Below are 17,621 nucleotides of genomic sequence, written 5' to 3' on the forward strand. Positions count from 1 at the left end.
AGTAATTCGCAAAGTGAAGTTTTTTTCTGGTATCAAGAGCATGCATAGAAAATTAACTCAACTCTATAGAGTGTACGAGTGTAGCCATAGGCACGTACGAATGATACACCCAAATCAAATCACACAAGCAAATGATGAAGATCTACCGAAACAAACCAATAAGCAACAAGAAATAATACCACAAATATAAATATATATAACGAGAACAACTAGAATGTCTCAACTAATTGTTTTTACTTGTTATGCATATGAACGTATATATAAAAATATATTTAATTATCCAGCTTAGGATCAACTTTAACATTAAGTTTTTAATTAGTTGTAAACTAAAGATAAGATAATTTTTGTAGATCAAGTTGTAGTTCGTCGAAAACGAAACAAGCAACATGCATATGTTTATTGATAAAAGTCAACATTGTTAATCAACAATAGAGATGCAACTTGCATACCCTGAGCATCCTGACCTGGGAAGAAAGTTTTTCTGGAGTAAAAAGTCCTTCTTCCCATTCTTTGTATTTTTATAAAATGTTTTTTTTTTTGTTTTGTATATATCTAGAGCTAGCTTGCAGAAAAGTTAACGAAATGTATTAAGTTTTAAAACTATACAAAATTTAAACAAAGATCTATACTTTTTCATACTACAAATTAAGTGTTTCGAAAGAATTTGTAAAAAAAATAAATTTAAATTGGCTTTAGCACAGGTATTGTTCTGGTAGGTAAGCTTTTGTTGAAACGTAAATTTGTTTGTTCTTAAAGATGTCCGGGTTCCCAATTTCAGACTGGAAAGTTATTAGATTAAACGAATACAAATAAAACAACTAATTGCTCAAACCATTAGATATAACCTAAACTCCTCCGAAACATTCTTAGTTATGTTAACTACACACCTATAATCCAAATACAATATTTCAAAAATGCAAAGATTAGGAAAAATGACCTTTTTTGAACACGTGAAAACACTTTCTAAGAAAAAGTAGAAAAACAAACTCCACCATCATTTGGCATAATCTCTTTTTTCCGATAAATAAATCTCTAAATGTTTTGTTATAAACTAAATATTGTTTTGCCTTAAACTTTTTAATCATTCGACTTCATCGAAATGAAATCCTATACCAGATAGGAAGTAATACGATATCGTATGATTTTATTGATAGTGCCAAGGTCGTCGGGTCACTGCTAAACTTTTTTACCCCTAAATACAAATTATTCAAGCTATGGAAGCTTTTACATATAAAAACACCTGAATAAATAATAAAAAAAAACATTTATATTTTTGTTGTATGTTAAATTGTATGTATTACCATTTGACTTCGTATTTTTTTGTATATATATATCTATTTTTATATGAACATTTGTAATTTTTATAAATCGAGTACAGTAAAAAATTTTATACTTTTTATATGGGCCTATGTGAAAATACCTTGCTCTATATGAATACTTACTTTAATTGAAAGGGAAAATAAAAAGCAAAAAAAAAACGAAAAACGATTTTAGTTCATCTTTTTTAAGTCCCAAATGAAAACCAAAATGTTAATGTAAATATGTCATTGAATGTATTATTTCACTTCTCGATATATGTTGTTCAATGGATACATAGTAAATCTAAAGGTATGAAAGTACTTTTAAGACAAGAAAGTAGAAAAAAGAAGGGATAAACAACAACAAATTGAGTAAGCAACTGAATTCATTCTCTATTTATCTTGCTAAGAAACATTTGTAATTTGTGTAAGTGTTCTGGTTATGTTTTTATTGTCTAGTCGAAGAAGCAAACACAATGTGGAAAACTTAACGAAAGCGCGGAAGATTTTCAGCTTTTTGGAGAATGTATTCGAATATGTACCTACACATCCCACAGATGTGTGTATCTAAACCTACCACTGAAAACAGAAATTTAATGAAACATTTAAGTACCTTAACGAAGCTTCTAATTATAGCTACTGTGACCACGAATAAGAGTCAAATCAAAGCCAAGCCAAACCAAAATACCCCATAAATGCTATATCAGTCGCACCTCAAAGTAATGGGTGCGGATTATAGATTGCATTGGGTCTATAGCTTTTGTATTCTGATCATAGTAGCGCATAAGTACCTACACACAAACATACATACACACACACATACACCATCTGACACTTGCACACATTAAGGATTAGGCACGTTTTTTTCTTAGACGTATTAAAGTGTATTTGAATTAAACAAGAAACTTGCAACAGAAAACGAAAAATAAAAACCAAACAATTTTGTACTTTTATATATATGATGAGTATATATATGTGTATATATATATATATATTCGTATACATGTATACATATGAATGCCTCTAAATGGTTCAACTCAACGGATTCTCAATGTATTTTTTGTATGTCTCAGAATGGTATGTCTCTGAATGAAACCAACTAACGAACAAATATTCATAATGTTAGAAATTGTCTCACATGCCATTCTCTAAGAAGTAAGCATATGGCACAAGTTAAAGCCCCAAAATATATGCAATCTGCCAATCTATCCTTACCTGAATCTGGATCTGAAACATAGAGCGAAATGGATATGGATATAGATATGGATATGACAATGTAGAGACGTGATGCAAAGTATTGGAACAGAATACGGGATGGCTTGCTTATAAAAACTATTGTATTGTGATTGTGATAACAATGTAAGGCACAGATAAAGATCGAGATACAGAGATGTGAAAAAACCGCTGCAGAAATGGCAAAATATTCATATGTATATGTATATAGATGGGGAAATTTAGATAAAGTATCCGCCTAATCATCGATGTCCACCAACTTCAAATTTTAACTCGATCGAGATGAAATTGTATCCGACCGATCTAATAAGCAAATAATGAACCATTATGGTAGACACACAAATATACAAAAGCAACAGCAAAAAAATAAAACGAAAAACCAAAACATATTTTACAATATGAAATAAATAAATAAATCCACACCAAGCAACATTTTAATACACACAATTCAAAAAGTAAAACGAAATTGAAGAGATCAAGCCAGATGTAGAAACAACTCACTAACTAAAGTAAAGTGCGACATTGGTACATGTATTTAGCTACAAGGAAGACAACCAAAAAATTAGATATAATACAGCTTTTTATACCTCAGATATGTTTCTATATGTATGTAAATGTACGAAGAGATATCTCTCACGCAATGCTATGTAACAAAAACAAGAAGGTATAAGAAATCAACTATATTTAAGCCCACTTATCTTCGATAAGGTTCATAAGTACAGATATTTTGATAGGTAGTTAGATGAAAACTCATTTACGAATGTAACTTTTATATATTTTTTAGGTAACTTGTTTTATTGATACGCGATTTCCAACATAAATCTAAATGTGCATTACCAACCAGACTCTTAAATAGTATTTCCGAAAATTGGTTAGTGGACACAGCTCTGGATGTTAGCGGGAATACAAAAATATATTATAAAATATGATATGATATGATATATGATATAATTATATCATAATCATACTACTGAAAAAGTATCAACGTATAAGAAACTGTACTTTCTATCATAAGTGTTATATTCTTTCCACGTTATCGGGCTTAAAAAAGTTTATATGATAAAAGATATTTTCTCATGCGTGTCTAGATTTTACATATGGTATATTCCCAACTAAACACCAAAAATTGATATGAACTTTTATGTGATCTCAGTTGTACAGTTATCTTCTGTTAAACGAGGCATATGTTTATATGTATGTATATTAATAAATAAACAACGTGAAAATTAAATTTAAAGGCTGAGAAGGCATACATACATACATTCACTGCATATGGACGTATTATGTTTTAAACTTCAATTCAAATAGATTTTGGTACCGATCGATATATGTATATGGCTTTCGTTGAACAGAAAAATCCGAAAGAGAAAGTAATTAAATTAATGCATATCAGTGATTACAATAACGATGTACATACATGCAAAACAATAACAAAATAATGTATATGTGTGACCTCATTAGCACACAATAATCGTGTATGTATATCTATTCTTAGTAACGAAATATTCAATCAATTTAAAACCCCTTACGTGTGTGGAAATAAACATAGAGGTTAATAATATAAAATGTATGTACTATGTATAGTAACAAATATAACTTCCATATGAGTATTTTTCGTATTACCTTTAGTAGAATAAAGATTATCGTATAAATAAAACGCATTGTTTATAACAGAACAAACCCAAAAACAGTGATCTGCTTCGATCACCGACTTAAACAATTGGATATTGTTAAAAAAAAACAAAAAAAAGAGTTTGATGTTTTCTCCTCACTGTTGCATACTTATTCAGTATTCTGAGAACAGATGTCCTTTTACAAGATTAGTACTCACGGCAAAACAAAAGCTCAAAAACTTTACCTATGGACGTACCAAGGTAAATTAGTTGAGTACTTTTTACCGTACCTAAATGGTACCGTAAATAAATGGATACATTTTACCCTTCCTAGGCACGGATTTTAATTTTCACTGCGTATTCGGCGTATTCGATACGTCGTGATTTTAAATTATTTAAGATTTGGGTTACATTTTTTCCCCCGTTTAGAACTTATTTGTAGAACTTCAAGCAAATACGTAAAATATTTCGATTTTAAACTAACAGGTATGAATTGAAAATAAAATTGAACAAATTAAACACCGGTTTACCGGTGTGCAATCACTTATTACACATCTTATTAACTAACTGCTTGTACCTTTTAATACCGAAAAACATTTAAATTCATTTAAAACGTTTTAGCACGAGGTGCCGCCATGGTTTTCTTTACCGGTGCGCGCAGAGGAAGAAAACGAGCTGAACGAAAAGAGGAGCTTTCAGTTTGAATATCATTTCAAATGTACATAAATGTATTTAAGAAATACATACATATATATAATTTCACAAAAAAACGTTTATTGACCTTTTAGTACAATCACTCTCAAATTTAAAGCAAACCTATAATGGTAAGTATGCATGAAATAAATTGGAAATGTAACGGTTTAAGTCCAAAGTGACGCAAAATACTAAGACACCATATCGATATTACATGAATCGAAAATGCGATTACTCATTTAGTACTAATGCTCTTATCGATTGTCAGTCGCATGTACTCGATATATCGATACAATCGGTCAGTGGTTAAGCCAGCTCTACTGCATATTATTTTGTTTTCTTTTAACGTTAACATTTCGTTTAAATATTATTTTAGTTTGTAACACTCCCGCAAATAATTATAAAGTGAGTGCTAGCGTGGAAAGAGGGAAAGAGGGGAAAATTAATTACTAATTTGATGAGGAAACAACTCGCAGCGGGTGGGGACATCGGACAGAGTTGAAACGAGAGAACGCTCTATATTCTCTATTATCAATGCTACCAAAGACCATGTACCGGCGCACTTGCTAAAATGACTCTGACTTCACCTTGACTAAAGTACACATAATGTACACACATTGCAGTGGGAGAGATGGCGAATTGGGATGATAACAGTTACTGATTTTATTTTCCAGTTTTCACCCTATATCGCTATATACATATATACTCGCCAGATCCTACATAAATCGAAAATGTTAAAGCTACGTAATCTATTGGCCGTCGGCAAAAGCAACAACAACGCTGTCCGGTAAGAAAAACAACATGCATATACTAAAAAAATGAATACAAAAAATTGACTACAGCTGTGCTGTCCATGTACATATTTAATCAGTGTTGTGGAATAGCCATAGGTACCTGTACTTGGATACCAGCTTGTGGCACTTTTCAATTGCCTAGATTACCTTGCAATTCAATACAAACGGGATATATAAAATATAATATAAACTTGTTAGTAAGATCAGATTTTAATAACAAATTTAATTCATATTATATGTATATAAATTGAAGTATTTATCAGGAACTTTAAATAATGTCATTTATATATAAATGTACTCCCACCTTGGTGCTCATTTTTATTAAAACTAACCATTATACCAAATTAGTCTCTTAAATTGGAAATATTACTTTTATTTATTCAAAATTTATTTATAAATATAAATATAAAGCAAATATATATATATTTATAAATACAAATATAAGCTCAATAAAAAATAATTTCTTACCATTTATCCTGGCGGACATACTTATCATTAAATATACCTATCTAGGTACCGTCCTTGTAGTTATACAAATCGCATACCCTATCCAGCACTGGTGTTCACACTCCTACACGTAAATATGTATGCATGTTTCGTTCCAAATTCGTACATGTGCATACATGTGTACATATATGAAAATGCCGTTGCTACGTCAGCAAGCAAAAACGTAGGCAAAAACAAAAAAACACTACGGTGCGAATTTTAGTTACCCTCCGTATATGAACACTGCTGGGGTATATTCTGTATTTTTAAGGTGTGAATACATTTTCCTCTGGAAAATTGGAAAAAAAAAATTAAATAGCCTTTTTCAATTTATTAGGTCAGTATAAAGGAAATAGCGTTTTTTTTTTTATCGTTTCTCCTTCGGTTTAATTTAATTGGCCTACTTAGAGCGAGTATTGATAAGCACCCTTCCACAAATTGAATATTATATCTTCAATCTGAATGATACACTTATTAAAAACTTTATCTAAAGGGGTCGGAAATTAATTGTGTAGAACGTATCTTTTAAAAGTGTATTCGAAGGAATTCCAAATAATATAATAATATGTAATATAATTAAGATAATGTACGTTGTATTTTTGTATTATAACTTGTTTAATGTACCCATTATTTGGACTTGTAGCTCCCTGTCCAACACTCAAAGCTGCAACGATTCGGAATCATGGTTCTCAAAACTGCTCGTTCGGAAAATAGAGCCAACCAAGGAGTCGCACAGTCGCATGCTCAGCGATAAGGAAATCATATATGCCCTTCATACCCACAACGTCAGGCCCGATTCCATGGGCAGCTACTTAAATAACTAGTAAGTGACTGAAACTAAATGCATTGCAAAGTACAATAAGATAGCTGCCGAGTACTGAGATTCACCTTTCTAGGTGGTTTCAAATACCTTAAGTTATGACCTCTCTCGGAAGTAGCATACCCATAGCATTGTTAAAAGTGTCTTTCCTTTCACAGCAAAACTACCGTCGCTTTGATCAACGAGAAGAAGGCAAACCTTTCCTGCGAGTTGGTGGCATCATGGTCCGTTCAGGTGGGCGACATGGATCAGTGCCTGCACCTTTGGAAGTACACAGGAGGCTTCGAGAAGATAGACCAGGCCAAAGAAGACCTTTGGAACGATCCAGAGTATCTCAGCTTGATGCAGGAGCGTTCCAAGTTCTTGCGCTCCCGTCATCTGCAATACCTCTTGGCATTCAGCTACTGGCCGCAGATCGCCAAACGTACCGGCAAGAACATTTACGAAATGCGGTATGTTGTAGGGTATTTTTAATTTGAAAATGAATAGCTTATTAACCCAATTATCTCAGCTCATACCGACTGACCCCTGGCACCATGATTGAGTGGGGAAACAACTGGGCCCGCGCCATTAACTATCGGCAGCATAACAACGAAGCATTCGCTGGATTCTTCTCGCAGATCGGAAGACTGTACAATGTCCACCACATTTGGTGTAAGTAAATCATGATTTACTTCTATAAATTCAAAAATCAAAAAGATATTTATCAGTGCATATCATGTACAAAGGTGGCGGAAAGGATGCAGCAATGAAATAACCATTTCTTCAATGCTGCATTCATTTGGCCAGGTCTTGACCATATAATTTTGGTATATTTCTGCTCCAAGCAGATTCATACATTGTATATAAGCTGTTTGCATTAATGTAAGCATTCACATTTGCCTTTCTTTCGAAAATAGGTTACAAATCTCTGCAAGACCGCAAGGAGACCAGGGAAGCTGCCTGGCGATCCCCCGGATGGGATGAGTGTGTGGCCTACACGGTGCCATTAATCCGCGAGATGCACTGCCGTGTCCTGGCGCCCACTGAGTTCTCGCCCTCACAATAATTAGCACTGGGTGTTACACTTTCTAGCGATCTGAGTAATTGGAGTTCATCAACGCCTGAACAAATTAGTTGTGGAAACTTCGAGAACGCAACTTCGCCTATTTTCCTGTTGAATAGTTATTGTAAATAATGCCAGCTACATATGCAATCATTTAATTTTTTTTTTTAAGTATAATTAAGGTCAAAGTGGAAATTTCTACCCAACATTTTTACGAACCTCTATGTGTACATCGCCTGCGACCTTTGAATTTAACAAAACCAAGTTTGTTTTTATAAAATAAAGCAATTATGAAACTGTTATAATGTTTTTATAATGGTTTTAAAAAAATATCCCAAAGAAAAGTACACGGTATTGGATATTCTTGGAAACCAGTCTAAAAAAATGTATTCAATTCTGAAGCACCCAATTCCATAATTACAAACAGCAAAATAGGTGATGAAAAAGTAGTATACCGCATAAAGTTTTAATCAGATCGTTGTTTTCTTGAAAAAACTTGTTATACTGTGAATTAGTGGTATAACACATAATAACGTATGATACATTTGATTTACCTGCTTAGTGGTTGAAACTTATGTAATTAATGCACATAATAACGTCGATCAATTTGTAATCGTCACATAAAAGTAAACTAAATATTTTGCTATCCTCGCCAGTTTTTTAACTCTTTAAGAGGCCTCATAACATGTGTGCGAGATATCAACATCATTACTAAATTAACTAGAATACAAGTTCGACGAACTTTTTTTTAAACCGTTGGGTTTTGGTTTTTAGGACTGTGGAATTCTAAACAAATTTTTAAGAATATTTTTCCAAACAAATTTAAAGTCTTATACACCGTAGGCACTATAACAAAAATATGTAATGAAATCGCCTTCTGATTCTGACCTTTGAACCCAAAACCGTTGTTTTGAACCAGCCAATTTCGTTTATACCTAATATTATTGGATAATTGTTTGTGAAAATCGAATGGCTATGGGTTTTTCGCAGTCCCTTCTCAGATTAAAGCCTCAGAAAAGTCGACTTTCAGTTTTTAGGCAAGTGAAGAGGAAAATGAGTACAAGTAGATGTCCCAACATCGCAAGGGAATAGATTTCGGTTCTTGATGCTATATTGTGCTGGACAGCTGCGGGTAGTTCACCTATAAGCATACAACATATATTAGGGGTATGATTTTAACTAAAATATGATTACTAATACCTGTGAGCACTTGAACTTGGACAATCACGGTAAATAGTCTGCCAAGAGAACAGGAATAGTTGCCACTATCGGATAGTTTGGCATCCCCAATGGAGATACGACTGGTTAGCCATACATCGGAAACGCTGCAATGTTCACATATCATATCCATATAAGAATTCTTATTAAGGAACTGTCATATTGTACTGCATTGTGTGTAATAATCTACCTTAGGCGCCTATTGGTCATTCCTTGAAGCGGTTCTTCGTCCTTTGCCCAGGTTATAAATTTGGTGAAGTATTTCTCCAGATCCTGGCCAGAGAATTTGTGTTGTGTCTGATTTGCGTTGCCAATTAAATTAAGCTCACTAGTCGTGTCATTGATTAGTTTCTGTACAGCATCGTTTGCAGGATCAGTTGATTTTAAAATGGTTTGACGTTCCTTTTGGAAAAAGCTACGCGATATTTGGCATTGTAGATCGACGGTGCTTCCTGACTTATAATAACGATCCCCCACGTCCCTCTCGTGTTCGTCGATTATCCTTAGGGGGGGTTCTGAAAGTGGAAAGCTTGACACGTTAGGCTCGTGATAAGGTTAGAAATAATGTGCTCCCTACCCAAGATAGTGAGATTTGTAGTGAATACCCGGGGAGGATGGGTGGAAACCTGGCACATGTAAACTCCGGCATCTTCAGTCTGCGTGGGATTGATAAGTAACCGCCAATTGTTCGGGTACTGGAACTTCACCCGAATCCTCGGGTCTCCACTGTAAGTCACGTTGCCAACGGTCAGGAGCGATACCTTCTCCGCCGTTCGCCTGACCCACATGACCTGGAAAGTGGTAAATACCAAATCTGATTTAAAGAACCCGCAAAATTACGGATATATGTATATACGTATGTAAATACATACGTACACATATTAAAAAAATATAGGTTAAAAAAAAGCGGAAACTGTAAAGAAACCCCGTAAAAGGGTATACTGGCCATGTCCGTCCGTCCGTCTGTCCGTATGAACACCTCGATCTCAGGAACTACAAAAGCTGGAATGTTCAGACTAAGCATGCAGCTTCCAGAGACAGACGCAGCGCAAGTTTGTTTCCAAATGTTGCCACGTCCACTGCAACGTTCACACTTTTGAAAAATGTTGTGATATTTTTAAATTTATTTTATATATTTTGTAAATTTCTACAGATTTCTCAAAAAACTTTTTGCCACGCCCACAAACCGACAAAACCGTCACGCCCACAATTTTAATAAATGTGATATTTGTTCACTTTTTTATATATCTTTTAAATTTCAATAGATTTGCCAAAAAACTTTTTGCCATCAACTCTCGCCCACAAACAGCACAAAACTTTCACGCCCACACGTTTAAAAATTTTTAATTATTTTGTAATTTTATTATTTTCTTCATAATTACTAATAATATTCCAGAAAATGTTGAAATTTCTCGTTTGCACTTCCACTAGCTGAGAAGCGGCTATCTGATATTAGGGGAACTCGACTATAGCATTCCATTTTGTTTCGATTTACTTTGTGTTGTGCTTAAAGGTGCTAACAATTATGTAAAACGCTAATAAGAAAGTGCTAGCAGGCCGGTGTAATAAGTTGCACTTATAATAATACTAATGTTTATTGTTAAACGGGCAAAATGTTGTGTGCTTAATAGTCTTCCGATATTCCAGTACACATATGTATGTACATACGTGTATGTATGTATGTGTACCCACAATACGTGTTATGTTTTGTTGCGTTTTGTGTTATTATTTTAAGAAAAGCATTTAAATTAAATAGTTACTAAATTATATTTATTTAAAAAAATGCATAAATGGCTTTAAAGAACCAGTTGTTTTTTGTTTTGTTTTTTGAGTGTCATTTTTAAGTGCAGTAAATAAAATACGTGAAAATATGTATATACTACATACATACAATAGTGAGTATATTGTGAGAGATACTTCATTTCTTATTATTTCCAGTTTTTTCATCACTTGTAAAGTCAATCAGTTGTGCAACCAATAGATATGTATGTATGCATGTATGTATGTACATATGTATGTACATACAGATCAAAATGGTTCACTTACAGTTTTGTCCTTGAGCATACCGACACGGCAATTGAGCACCGCTTCCGTAAACAAATGTACGGCGGAAACGAGGTTGTCACCCGAGGTTGCCGAGTTGATGGGCTCCTCAAAAAAGGGTCCCCAGTGGTGCTCGTGGTGGTGCTTGCTACGTGGTCGTTCTGTGACACGTGCGAATCCTGCCAAAATTTAAAAAAGTTTCCGAAAAATTAAATCCAAATTAAGAGTATACATATGGATGTATGTATGTACGTACATATGTAAATATGTACACAAAGAGTGGTTAGTGCGCTTTCTTTTAAGAAATGCCATATAACCTTTCGTTTTCTTTGAAGAAACAAATTGATGTAAACAAATATTGAACGTGTCTTTTTTATCATAACACTTTTAAAAATAGTCACACAGATAAAATATTGTCTGTTTTGTACAACCTATTCCCAAAGCTAACGACCAATATCTGTTTTTAGCGAATTAAGAAAGATAAATTTTGTTTGATCAATCTCAAAAATAACATACATATTTTTAAATTTGAATGCCAACTAATTTGAAATTTAAATACGACTTGAACCAGGTATTCCATATTCGGACAATTATTTTCAATGTTTTGGCCAAAAAATATTATTTTTGGAGTGAAAATCAGGAAAACGTTTTTATGATTTTTGTGGTTTTTTAATTATTATATGAATCAATATATAGCTATAGAAATATGCAACTGTAACAGCGTTTTAGCCACACTAACGACCTTTTGGCTGATTTAATTTACATCATTTTTTTTCATTCAAATTCTGGAATTGTTTATTAAATTTTTCCAAAAATGTCAAAAAATTTAATGTCACAAACTTGAATGCCAATCGGATTGAACATTTCATAACGAGCTCAGCGTAGTATGGCAATCCACCTTTCGACCATTATTATTTTGGTTTTGATCAAAAAATTGTTGCTTAAAATTCAATATTTACGATGGGTTATTCCATCAAAACTTTGTTAATTAAATTACCAATGCTATCCCACATACCACTTGCTGTCCAATGATTCCTCGTGCGCGTGGAATCGATTGGCTGTTTCATGGTACTCCTGTCGACTTTCAGGGATGCAAATGCTGTGGTGGGCATGGTCACAGTCGTTAGCTGATCAGTTGTCCCTACATTTTTGATTGGAAGGCTATTGCTGCTAAACTCCATGCTGCCCGGTGTCTCCACGGGTATTTTATCCCGACTCATTTTCGTGGGAATGGGACTGTACGGAGCGTTAGACGCCTCGACTGGCAATTGGGAATGGTCCTCGTCCTGATCCTGCGATGAAAACGCGTAAAGGGTTGCCCTTGTGGCTGACAGGTAATCAGCAGTTGATAATGTCGATTTAGTTTTATTATAGTCATCAAAAAGTAATGTACGATTCTTGCCGTTTCTGGATTGTTCACTTGCGGAGGGGGATTTTGTTTCGACGGATGCCGTGTCTGGATAAAGGGTTAAACAATACAAGATACAATAAATAAAATAAATACTTCAGAAAAATTATGTACATATAAATGTGAGTTAAGCTACGCAGATAAAACTGACAACATTTTAAATTATCCCATTGTCTTAAAGCAAAATTCTTACGAATATGCAATATTTGTGGGCTTGGGACTATTTGAAAACGTGGTTAGGTTATTAAATGAGTAAAAATATAGTAGGGATGGTAAAAATAAAAGTCCTAACTATTCACAGAATAAAATACAAATTTTTAACTTTAGTTATAACTAAAGGTTTAAAGACGTAAATATGTGGGATTATTTTTATAGCCACTTTATATAAAATCTAATCCGTTGCAATTGTGAAATTTAGATTTTATATAACAACAGTTTAGTTTCTAATTTCCTTTTTTCCTCTTCTTTACCACATACACATTTTCTTTATTGCTTCCCATTTAAAATGTTTAAATATTTCACAACCGCAAATCAATGAAAAATTTATGTACCCCAAATGGAAAGATTGATGGTTAAATTTCCGTCGTACGTTTCTCTTAAGAATAATTGAACTTCCCCTAGCTGATGCTACATTGGTAACTAAAAAGCACAAAACATGGGAAAAGAAGTCATGACAAAGACTTCAGGGTTATTAAAATGCTCTTTTGTAAACAAAGTTCAGGGAAACTTAATGGCTACACTTACATAGAACATGAATTTGCGATCCAATCACCGAGACTATTGTGAGCAGCCGAAGAAGGCTCAGACTGGCTTGTGAATTGTAGGAGAGTGGCAGCGTCTGGGCAGCGTTCGATGCTGGTGATAGTGTCCTATATCCTTTTGGAAGCCTCATCCTTTGCACGGGGCGACGTGACTTACGGAATGTGCTCGAGAGAAATCAGTAACCTTCATCTTAGTTCCGAGAAAACTCAGCTGCTTTCTGGCACCGAATCTTGTCGATCGCTGAGCGACAATTTCCCTCTTTTCTTTACCATTTAAATTACTGCAAGAGAACGTAGTAAAGTATTTAGGGGGAATAATTTGCTTAAGATTTTCTACACACATGTAGGTTTAATCATATCAAGACTACTATCAAGAATAATTGAATTAATTGTGGGGCAAATCATTTCTTTGCCCTTACACTTACAATTCTTATAATAAATGTAGGCAAATTACTATAAACTTTAGTTCGTCTGTACTGTTTTATGTCAGCCATTTGAAAGTTGGCGAAAAAGTGACCCAATGCTTAAGCTCCAGGACACATAACTTGATACATTTATATCTACAAAAATCTGCTCTCAATGTTATGTTACTACAATTTTATTTCCTTTCTTGTGTTGTTTTTCCCAAGTGGTCGATGGATAACAAAAAAGTACTTATAAAGCCAATAACCTTACCAAACATCTTAAAGCTTGGTCCTCTCTGTTCATTTTTATTAAACCGCAGTAAGATATTGTGAATCTGTGTGACCCAGTTTAATGGCAGGCTATAGCCTTTGCTTAGAAGGTTGCGAGGGAGACGTTTAATGCCGTTGAACAATGATTTGATCAGCATATCTAGGCCCATAGGACTCAACTATTCAAATAATGGCAAGAGAACTATTAATTCTTGGCTCGAGGCAAGCAAAACAAAACAAATACAATACCGAAAAAATGCCCCGTGCGGCATGACCCGGATTTAGTAGAAGTATGAATAATTTTAAGCTTTTAAAACTGCTGGCCATGAAAACCACATACTCGTATGTGTTTGCCTTGTGGAAATTGCCCGATTTCATTTGCATTGTCTTAATAGAAAAATATTGTCGCAAAATAAAAACATAAACAGACAATAATATAAACGAAAACTAACTTTAAGGCGTTGCAAAATGAATTTGTTTTGCGGTAAATATTATATTTGGTCAAATAAAAATTCGCTTCTAACGGTTTGGATGCCGCATTGTCAAAATATTTGGCATCAGACCAGTGAGTAGCGGGGAATTCGATATTTGGGACAATTGCCTGCGGCATTATTTCATTTTGAGCTCGACTCCTATACCATAATTTAGGCTTCCCGTCGAAACTGATAATGAAATGATATATTTCTGGCAACAAGATTATCTTTCTTGCCAATGGCGCGATTTTTATTTTCAAAAGCTAACAAAACGTAATAGAACAATTCTTGAAATACTTTTTGGAACTTCACAATTTATATAAAATTAAATTATTTATAATATTCGATTAACTTTTTATTGGAAGTTTTGATTAAACTCAGCAATTGATTGGTTCCTTAAATATTTATGCATTCTGACAGCCCTTTTTTGTCTATCTTTACTTTCACTTACCATGTGTAGTGATGTTTATTGTTGTCTACCATTCAATATACCTGGTCGGATTTGCGGCGATTATTAAATCCCTTGCTATGTTGGCACAAGTCACAATTGTACAAAAACACACTGGCACGCTTGCATTGAGTTAGCAGCAGCAAAAAAAAATGTTGTAAAAAAATATTACTTTAACCAGGCATTCAAAGGGCTTTTCTTGATTTTTTAATAACACATTTGTACACACTAAAAAAAAAAATGCAATCGAACTATTTCATAAAGACGGTATGAAATACGCAGATGTACTTTGGTGCGTTTTATTCATGCGCTCTATCCGGCGAGCACGTAGGTATCGCTTATCCTTGAAAACCGTAATGAACTGTCGTTGGCAAAAACTTTGGACTCCATTCCAAGCGTCCAAATGAAAAGCCGAGCGCAAGTGAGCGAAAGCTTGTCTGCACACTCAAATCCTGTGAGTGAGTCACTCTGAGGGGATTTCTGTTGAGTCCTTAATGTACTCACCACTACTCAGGACATCTCCCCTGGTTGGGGAAACTTTCATTGTCCTAAAGCTTTCACGAAGGGTTTTATTGAAGTTGGGAAATTGATTGCTTGGACAAGTTGGGTTTCTTTCATGAAGTCCTAAATGGGTGAATCAATTTATCAATGGTAGTATTATTTTCAATTAAAATCAACTAATATATAATTACCTTCCGTTTTTTTGTTTGGTATAGCTATTTGTTAATTCAAAGCAACAGATTACCAATTTATTTTTTTTTTTTAACCTGCGGAACATGCTTACATGTAAAATGCATTAAAATTTATTTCTACACAATTTGGTGTCAGAAGTACTGACAGCGATTTTTCTACAATACATTTTACAGTGCTAACGAAAAACCAATTTATACAATTATTGTGTAAGTATTTATAAATCAGTATGACAGATTTTTGGTTACCCTGAATAAGTGCCTACTGATTATCTAAACCATAATATACGTGTTACTCAAAAGTATTATACTTGTTCCTAAATAGTGGTCTAAATTTTTTAGATCAAATATTACAGCTGTACCAAAGAGTAAGCAGTGACAATTTGTAGTGACTAAAATGTAGGGATTGAGTCTACGGAAATGTCCCCAAACATATCCAACAGAAACATAAGAATACGAAAGTATAGACGACGTTGAATGGGAATTTTCCAAGGCATTTGTACCACTATTATAGCTTTCAAAAAACTCGGAATGCCCTTATTTAAGATTCCAACTCAAAGGATGCTTTGGATTTGCACTCACAGTGGTAGAATATATTAGCCAATTTATACCCAGACACATCGGATATTTCAATGTGTGTATACCACACAGCAATAAAGCCGAAAACAACATTACCAATTTGATATTGCCATAGCATATCATACCTAATTCGCCAAGGATGCATACGGTGGGTGGCAAGAATCTGACCCGCGAAGAGTTAGAGGAAGTGAACAAATGGCTGCAACAAAATAGTATTAGCACTCAAAGGTTGCGTCGCGAGTTTTCCGACGTTTTGCCGCTGGCCGAAATATTTAAACGCGACTATCCGCGAATGGTTGATCTCTACAACTATCCAAAGAAGAGTAGTGTTCAGCTCAAGTTGGCCAATTGGGAGACATTTAACTTTAAAGTGTTATCCAAGTTTAATATGACGTTGACCAAAGATTTTATGGAAAAAATGGCAAATGGTGTTAGTGGTGCCGCCGAAGTCTTGTTGCATGAAGTTTTACGACTGGAAAAGCGACAACGCCTTGCAGAGCAACGAAACGCGGCAATGCGGCAAGAACATCTTTGGAAGGAAAACGATGAGGTGAAAACGGTTGTGGTCAACAAACAGGTGGGCGATGGCATAGTTCAGGTGCCACAGAAAATGATCCTATACTCGCTGTACGAGAAAATGGCACGTGATAGTCAGGCAAAGGATGTTATTATCGATACGTATCAACAACGAATAACCCACATGGAGAGTATTATTAAAATCAAAACGGAACGGATAGACGAACTTCTAATGCAGATGGGAAAACAACCTCAAAAGAGAGCTACTAGCAACGCATCCAATTGTTTTTTTGCTTACGATGGAAAGGACTCTCTAACCCAGAAGGATATATGTTCTACGCAAGTTTCATCACCTACCGATCCGGACAGCTCCACCACCTAAAAGCAATCTCGGATTCACTATTAAAAAGTTATTTATTGTTAGATTGTGGATCCAAATTACCGATTACCGGCTAAATAGATCACGAAATAGACAAAGTCTGGGCAATATATTTACATATATGTATGAATATTTGGTATATTTGGTAATCGATAGATAGTTGATAGTTAAAATATTTTGAATGGTTGTTGTAATGGAAGATCAAGGGTTGTATAAAAATTGTTGCTCTTGAAATGAAGGTAGTGAGGAACCAGAAATTAAATAAGTAATAATCGTGTTAGATACTTTTCTCAATTCTTAAGCCATTTTATTTATTTTCACATTTACAAATTATCTGTTCACACGATGTTATCACTGCATTCCATTGATATATTACCTATTAAATACTGTTTTCTGGCACTGGTTTCTTGCATTGCCTTATGGAACATCCCTTTCAGTTTTGTGTAATAGT

General features: G+C 34.2%; 4 protein-coding genes across 10 annotated transcripts in view; 3 read left to right on the top strand and 1 right to left on the bottom strand.

Annotated features, from left to right (window-relative positions):
• The first annotated feature begins 5,093 nt into the window (after positions 1 to 5,093).
• Positions 5,094 to 8,171, top strand: LOC6550510 (protein NipSnap). Of its 5 annotated transcripts, none has more exons than XM_015155760.2 (6): positions 5,094 to 5,242; positions 5,512 to 5,624; positions 6,761 to 6,940; positions 7,096 to 7,389; positions 7,449 to 7,591; positions 7,837 to 8,171. In XM_015155760.2, exons 2-6 carry the CDS (start codon positions 5,569 to 5,571, stop codon positions 7,983 to 7,985), a joined length of 822 nt encoding a protein of 273 aa, XP_015011246.1. In that variant the 5' UTR covers positions 5,094 to 5,242; positions 5,512 to 5,568; the 3' UTR covers positions 7,986 to 8,171. The 5 variants fall into 5 exon arrangements, with proteins under 5 accessions (XP_015011246.1, XP_001977985.1, XP_026837659.1 ...); XM_001977949.3 differs by having other exon boundaries at positions 5,551 to 5,624; XM_026981858.1 differs by having other exon boundaries at positions 5,115 to 5,135; positions 5,551 to 5,624.
• On the bottom strand, positions 8,170 to 13,649 carry LOC6550511. 3 transcript variants are annotated; one of them, XM_001977950.3, is made up of 7 exons: positions 13,396 to 13,649; positions 12,259 to 12,699; positions 11,247 to 11,422; positions 9,778 to 9,991; positions 9,391 to 9,715; positions 9,183 to 9,307; positions 8,246 to 9,123 (listed from the first exon to the last, which is right to left on the bottom strand). In XM_001977950.3, the coding sequence occupies exons 1-7, from the start codon at positions 13,541 to 13,543 to the stop codon at positions 8,993 to 8,995; spliced, it is 1,560 nt and encodes a 519-aa protein (XP_001977986.1). In that variant the 5' UTR covers positions 13,544 to 13,649; the 3' UTR covers positions 8,246 to 8,992. The 3 variants fall into 3 exon arrangements, with proteins under 3 accessions (XP_026837656.1, XP_026837655.1, XP_001977986.1); XM_026981855.1 differs by lacking the exons at positions 11,247 to 11,422; positions 12,259 to 12,699; positions 13,396 to 13,649 and adding an exon at positions 10,077 to 10,196 and having other exon boundaries at positions 8,170 to 9,123; XM_026981854.1 differs by lacking the exons at positions 11,247 to 11,422; positions 12,259 to 12,699; positions 13,396 to 13,649 and adding an exon at positions 10,077 to 10,196 and having other exon boundaries at positions 8,170 to 9,123; positions 9,778 to 10,014.
• The window catches only part of LOC6550515 (ras GTPase-activating protein 1), a 52,748-nt gene continuing 45,729 nt past the window's right edge, over positions 10,603 to 17,621 (top strand). Inside the window, exon 1 of the mRNA XM_026981850.1 lies at positions 10,603 to 10,713. The gene's annotated coding sequence lies outside the window, so the exon portion shown is untranslated. The remainder of the gene's footprint in view (positions 10,714 to 17,621) is intronic.
• On the top strand, positions 16,312 to 17,290 carry LOC6550512 (sperm flagellar protein 1). Its single transcript, XM_001977951.3, has one exon. It carries the CDS (start codon positions 16,415 to 16,417, stop codon positions 17,171 to 17,173), a length of 759 nt encoding a protein of 252 aa, XP_001977987.1. The 5' UTR covers positions 16,312 to 16,414; the 3' UTR covers positions 17,174 to 17,290.

The sequence above is a fragment of the Drosophila erecta genome, unplaced genomic scaffold (genome assembly GCF_003286155.1).
Source record: "Drosophila erecta strain 14021-0224.00,06,07 unplaced genomic scaffold, DereRS2 tig00000126-arrow-pilon, whole genome shotgun sequence".
NCBI lineage: Eukaryota > Metazoa > Arthropoda > Insecta > Diptera > Drosophilidae > Drosophila > Drosophila erecta.